Source organism: Diplotaxodon limnothrissa, linkage group LG13, assembly GCF_057381915.1.
Source record: "Diplotaxodon limnothrissa isolate DT_005_m linkage group LG13, D_limnothrissa_male_GT1.1, whole genome shotgun sequence".
Taxonomy (NCBI): Eukaryota; Metazoa; Chordata; class Actinopteri; order Cichliformes; family Cichlidae; genus Diplotaxodon; species Diplotaxodon limnothrissa.
The window spans coordinates 34572898-34579499 of NC_140608.1; the positions used below are offsets into that span (position 1 = coordinate 34572898).

The 6602-nt window shown below is 42.1% G+C and overlaps 1 protein-coding gene across 1 annotated transcript; it reads left to right on the forward strand.

Moving 5' to 3' along the window:
* Nucleotides 1-692: 692 nt before the first annotated feature.
* Nucleotides 693-2070, forward strand: LOC146620592 (uncharacterized). Its single transcript, XM_085369033.1, has 5 exons — nucleotides 693-731; nucleotides 910-1076; nucleotides 1177-1399; nucleotides 1580-1652; nucleotides 1745-2070. Exons 1-5 carry the CDS (start codon nucleotides 693-695, stop codon nucleotides 2068-2070), a joined length of 828 nt encoding a protein of 275 aa, XP_085225159.1.
* Nucleotides 2071-6602: the final 4532 nt, after the last annotated feature.

Here is a 6602-nt window from a genome sequence, read left to right on the forward strand (position 1 = left end):
ACAGTCCCTGGTTTGGTTAAGATGGCCTCACAGGAAGCACTGTCTCTGGTTTAATGTGAATGGCCTTAGCCAACACCACTGGTCCTGGGAAATGTGCATGATATCGGTCAGCACCACAGGCCCAGGTGTAATGTGGATGGCATGACCAAGCAACGCAGGCCCTGGTGAAATGAGGATGGCCTCAGCCAGCAACAAAGGCCCTGGTGTTGTGAAGATGGCCTCACAGGGAGCACTGGCCCTGGTTTAATGTGGATGGCATCAGGCAGTAGCACAGGCCTTTGTATATTGTCGATGGGATCAGGCACTATGGAATCAGAACGATGCCACCTTGAAACGAAACCGAAAAATGGATTGAAACCGAAAAAAAATATTGTAACTGAAATAAACGTACTGAAAAATCTTGTATTGAAACCGAAAAAAAAAAATGGATAGTGAAAAACAATCAATTAAAACTGTAATTTTTTTGTTTTCGCTTACAATTTTTTTTTTTTTCGGTTTCAATCCATTTTTCGGTTTCAAACCAGTTTTCGGTTTCAAACCATTTTTCAGTTTCAATCTGCTGGCACTGTTTTGGCATCCGGAGGCGCGCTTGAGGGGGCGGGGATTCCGACCCGCATGAATTTGCATACATTATAGAGTCCGTTGCTCGTGCTGACCAAGCTGCCATTTTTCTCTTTTTGCCTCTTTCAATAATGGCTGCATCAAGTTCAAGTGGACCCTCTAAACCACAGGTAAGTAATCATTTTCCGTCGTCTTTCTTTGCTATTTCACTCGACTGGACATAGGTGTAGTTTTTATTAGCTAAATCTGGTGAAGTTGTGGTAAAATGCCAACATTAGCCTATTCGTTGTAGCAAGCTAGCTGGCAGCTAAAATTTGTTAAATTCAGTGATGCCCCTGTCACTTTCAGGAGTTAGAGGCCCGTGTTATAACGGCGGCACAAGATATAATCAACAGGTTAGCTCAAAGTCTTCAGCAACCTAATACCACATGTATACCAAATGCTGAGCACTCTCACGAGCACTCAGTTGGACAAGCCGAGACCCCAAAAGATACAGTGCAGGCGGAGATGGCAAGGTTAGAAATTGTATTGAACCATTATACTTTTAATCATTTGGATTAGTAAAAAAAAAAAAATCCCTGCATTTTGAAAATTATTTCTGCTTCTCACATATAGGTCATTTCCAGGATTTTTTACCAAAAAAAGGGGGAAAAATCGCTTTTCCCCACTCCAAAGTAGCACGCCGAGGCCTAAATCCAGCAAGCCATTCAGTGTATATATATATCTAGTGAATAAAGGCTGCACCAACACTCCTTCTGCTAGTGAGGAGCTGCAGCTGAGCCAAGCAGGGCTGGGAAAGAGATCCCTCATCTTGACTGATGATATGAGCCATACAATGGTAATGTAGTTAAACTTATATAAGAGAAATGCATTTACATAAAAAAATAAACATGTTCTATATCAAATCATAATGATAGACATGCAAATGATAGTTGGTTTGGGTCATATATTAGCACTGATAAAAATATTTCTGAATTATGTAGTTTTACCAATTGTGTCCCCTTATGTACTGTTTTAGATTAATAAACTGATAACTGAAGAATATCCCAAAATGGATGGAGTGCAAGGATGGTTGTTGCACAAGTCATCAGGTGCATAATTTTCCTCTTTGAAATTATTTTTTTTAGATGCTAGTGAAAGTTGAAAATGGTACAATGTTTTTTCTATTAATCTGTGTATTTAGGTGGTCAAGGTAGGAGGAAACTTTTAGCAATTCCTCCTGATGTAAATGGCTACACAGGAAGACTGATCCGCAACGTTTCCAGTGCAGGAAAGACCCTCTTGTATGTTGTTCCGCTGCAGCAGGACCTTGATCTTACTCCTCTTCCATCAGATGCAGCTGAATTTCAAACCATGCCAAAGGCTTCTTGTCAGGTGTGCAAGGAAAGTATGCCTCTGCATATCCTAGCACTCCATGTCAACAATTGTGTGAAGTCTCAGTCAACAGAAGAGGAAGATGAGGTGAATTTATGTTATATTGTGGAATATTGCCTTATTAACAGTCTATAAATATTTGGGATATTTGTGCACGTAATTATAGAAGGCTTTTTTTGTGTGTGTGACTATTCTGTTTTTGTTAATGTACAATACATTGTAGTAATTAGGGCCCGAGCACTGACAGTGCGAAGGCCCTATTGTAATTGCTCTGTTTATTATTATTATTATTATTATTATTATTATTATTATTAGGGCCCGAGCACTGACTGTGCGAAGGCCCTATTGTATCTGCTCCGTTTCTTATTAGGGCCCGAGCACTGAGAGTGCGAAGGCCCTATTGTATCTGCTCCGTTTCTTATTATTAGGGCCCGAGCACTGACAGTGCGAAGGCCCTATTGTAATTGCTCTGTTTATTATTATTATTATTATTATTATTATTATTAGGGCCCGAGCACTGATAGTGCGAAGGCCCTATTGTAATTGCTCTGTTTATTATTATTATTATTATTATTATTATTATTCCGGCAAATGAATCGGCCTTTTGAGGGCCTAAACATGCTCGAAAACTCATGAAATTTTGCACACGCGTCAGGTCTGGTGAAAATTTACGTATTTTAATGTTCTCAGACATGGCCAGGGAAAATTAGCTCAGTAGCGCCACCTAGAAAAATGAAAAACGCGAGCCCCCGGTATGGGTATGGCCTACAAGTTTGAAAGTCGGTTCACCTATATAACGTTCAGAGTCGAACAAAAAAGTCTATTATGGCAATGTCCTAAACCCAACAGGAAGTCCGCCATTTTGGATTGAAGGTGACATTTTGGGTCTGATTTTACCGTTTCCATGCCTTGTACTTTAACGAACTCCTCCTTGGGATTTGGTCCTATAAACTTCAAATTTGGTCAGTGTCAACTACACCCTTGTGCCATGTTAAATTGCGGAGCTTTTGAGTTTTCACAATACTATGAGGCCGTGGCGCCATGGCGAATTTCGATGACTCGCCATGAAAATCTTATTGCCTCTCATTCTGTCATACATGTTCCGATCTGGACCAAAGAGCACACATATGATAAGGCTCCACCCCTGAACATATTTCAACTGCCATATTTGACATCAAGGACAGCGCCACCTAGTGGGAACAGGAAATGTCATGTTTTACACTTTGGGGTACAGTATAGTGAAGGGTGACATCTGCAGCCTCAAATTTCTCCAGGAAAGCCTTAAGGAGTTGGTCTTGGGTTACAGTGAAAACTGTGAGTTTTCGTGAAAGGGTGTGACCCCAGCAGCATGGCGAACTTTGATGTCACGCCATGAAGAAACAAATTAGTATAACTCAATGAAATCCAGTCTGATCAGTACCAGACTTTACAGGCATGATGTCAGACCCGCCCTGAACAGATTGATGTGCCCATTGTCGGAAATACGGACAGCGCCACCTAGTGGCAACAGGAAATGTCATGGCTTTAATTTTGTTGTACTGATTTTCACAGGTTCATCGTGGCCACCTCAAAAGCGGTGAATATCAACATCAGTCCCTCGTGATGCTTCAGTGCAAAAATTGTGACTTTAAACTGAACGGCGCACCCTGGTGGTAACGCGGATCACCATGAAAGATGAAGTGGCTTTTGAGGGGCTTGGAAAGTTTATAGAGGCTTGAAATTTGGCACACACCTCCAAATGGATGTAGGCTTTGTTGTCATGTGATCATTTTCATTGAATATCTCGAAATTGCTCCACAGCGCCCCCTACAAAATTTCAAAACAACAGCCCCTGCACTGTGTTTCATCTATGAGTCTGAAACCTGGTAAGCTTATAGGAGATATCAAGATGTACAAAAAAGTCTCTTGGAGCAATATCCCAAATCCAACAGGAAGTCAGCCATTTTAAAATTAATGTGTAATTTTGGCGACATTTTCCCCTCTTTTCAGGCTTCATACTTTGACGAACTCCTCCAAGGGATTTCATCATATTGAACCATTCTCCAGTGTGTGGAATCTAAAGACCTTTGTGATGTTAAATTGCGAAGCTTTTTACGTTCAAGGAAACGGGGTGGTCATGGCGGCACGTGGAGTTTCAATCACTGGCCAAAAAGCAGTAATATGCTGTCACTCAAAGACACAAAGTCCAATCTCTCCCAAAGGTCGCAGGCGTGATGAGACTCAAGCTCGGAAATGTTTGTTATGCCCTTTGTCTATAATGGTTAGAGCGCCACCTAGTGGGACGACTATACTCATGGTTGAACCAAATGAAATGTTAACTGGTGGTTAAATGCATGAATTCCATCAATGTGACATCAGATCGGACGTGCTGGTTTCAGGTGTTGGGCATGGCTCGACACGCCGGGGGTGCGAGGGCCCTCATAACGCTGCTTGCAGCTTTAATTATTATTATTATTATTATTCCGGCAAATGAATTGGCCGTTTGAGGGCCTAAACATGCTCGAAAACTCATGAAATTTTGCACACGCGTCAGGTCTGGTGAAAATTTACGTATTTTAATGTTCCCAGACATGGCCAGGGAAAATTAGCTCAGTAGCGCCACCTAGAAAAATGAAAAACGCGAGCCCCCGGTATGGGTATGACCTACACGTTTGAAAGTCGGTACACCTATATAACGTTCAGAGTCGAACAAAAAAGTCTATTATGGCAATGTCCTAAACCCAACAGGAAGTCCGCCATTTTGGATTGAAGGTGACATTTTGGGTCTGATTTTACCGTTTCCATGCCTTGTACTTTAACGAACTCCTCCTTGGGATTTGGTCCTATAAACTTCAAATTTGGACAGTGTCAACTACACCCTTGTGCCATGTTAAATTGCGGAGCTTTTGAGTTTTCACAATACTATGAGGCCGTGGCGCCATGGCGAATTTCGATGACTCGCCATGAAAATCTTATTGCCTCTCATTCTGTCATACATGTTCCGATCTGGACCAAAGAGCACACATATGATAAGGCTCCACCCCTGAACATATTTCAACTGCCATATTTGACATCAAGGACAGCGCCACCTAGTGGGAACAGGAAATGTCATGTTTTACACTTTGGGGTACAGTATAGTGATGGGTGACATCTGCAGCCTCAAATTTCTCCAGGAAAGCCTTAAGGAGTTGGTCTTGGGTTACAGTGAAAACTGTGACTTTTCGTGAAAGGGTGTGACCCCAGCAGCATGGCGAACTTTGATGTCACGCCATGAAGAAACAAATTAGTATAACTCAATGAAATCCAGTCTGATCAGTACCAGACTTTACAGGCATGATGTCAGACCCGCCCTGAACAGATTGATGTGCCCATTGTCGGAAATACGGACAGCGCCACCTAGTGGGAACAGGAAATGTCATGGCTTTCATTTTGTTGTACTGATTTTCACAGGTTCATCGTGGCCACCTGAAAAGCGGTGAATATCACCATCAGTCCCTCGTGATGCTTCAGTGCAAAAATTGTGACTTTAAACTGAACGGCGCACCCTGGTGGCAACGCTGTTCACCATGAAAGATGAAGTGGCTTTTGAGGGTCTTGGCAAGTGTATAGAGGCTTGAAATTTGGCACACACCTCCAATGTGATGAAGGCTTTGTTGTCATGTGATAATTTTCATTGAATATCCCAAAATGGCTCCACAGCGCCCCCTACAAAATTTCAAAACCACAGCCCCAGCTCTGTGTTTTATGTATGGATCTGAAACCTGGTAGGCTTATAGGAGATATCAAGATGTACAAAAAAGTCTCTTGGAGCAATATCCCAAATCCAACAGGAAGTCAGCCATTTTAAAATTAATGTGTAATTTTGGCGACATTTTCCCCTCTTTTCAGGCTTCATACTTTGACGAACTCCTCCAAGGGATTTCATCAGATTGGACCGATCTGAAGTTTGTGGAATCTAAAGACCTTTGTGATGTTAAATTGCGAAGCTTTTTACGTTCAGGGAAACGGGGTGGTCATGGCGGCACTTAGAGTTTCAATCACTCACCAAAAAGCAGTAATCTGCTGTCACTCAAAAACACAATATCCAATCTCTCCCAAACGTCGCAGGTGTGATGAGACTCGAGCTCGGAAATGTTTGTTATGCCATTTGTCGGTAATAGTTAGAGCGCCACCTAGTGGGACGACTATAATCATGGTTCAATGAGATGAAATGTTAGCTGGTGGTTAAATGCATGAATTCCATCAATGTGACATCACATCGGACGTGCTGGTTTTAGGTGTTGGGCGTGGCTCGACACGCCAGGGTGCGAGGGCCCTCATAACGCTGCTTGCAGCTTTAATTAGGGCCCGAGCACTGATAGTGCGAAGGCCCTATTGTAATTGCTCTGTTTATTATTATTATTATTATTATTATTATTATTATTATTATTTCGGCAAATGAATTGGCCGTTTGAGGGCCTAAACATGCTCGAAAACTCATGAAATTTTGCACACGCTTCAGGTCTGGTGAAAATTTACGTATTTTAATGTTCTCAGACATGGCCAGGGAAAATTAGCTCAGTAGCGCCACCTAGAAAAATGAAAAACGCGAGCCCCCGGTATGGGTATGACCTACATGTTTGAAAGTCGGTACACCTATATAACGTTCAGAGTCGAACAAAAAAGTCTATTATGGCAATGTCCTAAAC

Bases quoted from the DNA above. Each gene is read 5' to 3' on its own strand.
- LOC146620592 (XM_085369033.1), top strand. From the start codon at position 693: ATGGCTGCATCAAGTTCAAGTGGACCCTCTAAACCACAG. The intron at 732-909 runs GTAAGTAATCAT...TGTCACTTTCAG, and splicing joins GTGGACCCTCTAAACCACAG to GAGTTAGAGGCCCGTGTTAT. The intron at 1,653-1,744 runs GTGCATAATTTT...CTGTGTATTTAG, and splicing joins GTTGTTGCACAAGTCATCAG to GTGGTCAAGGTAGGAGGAAA.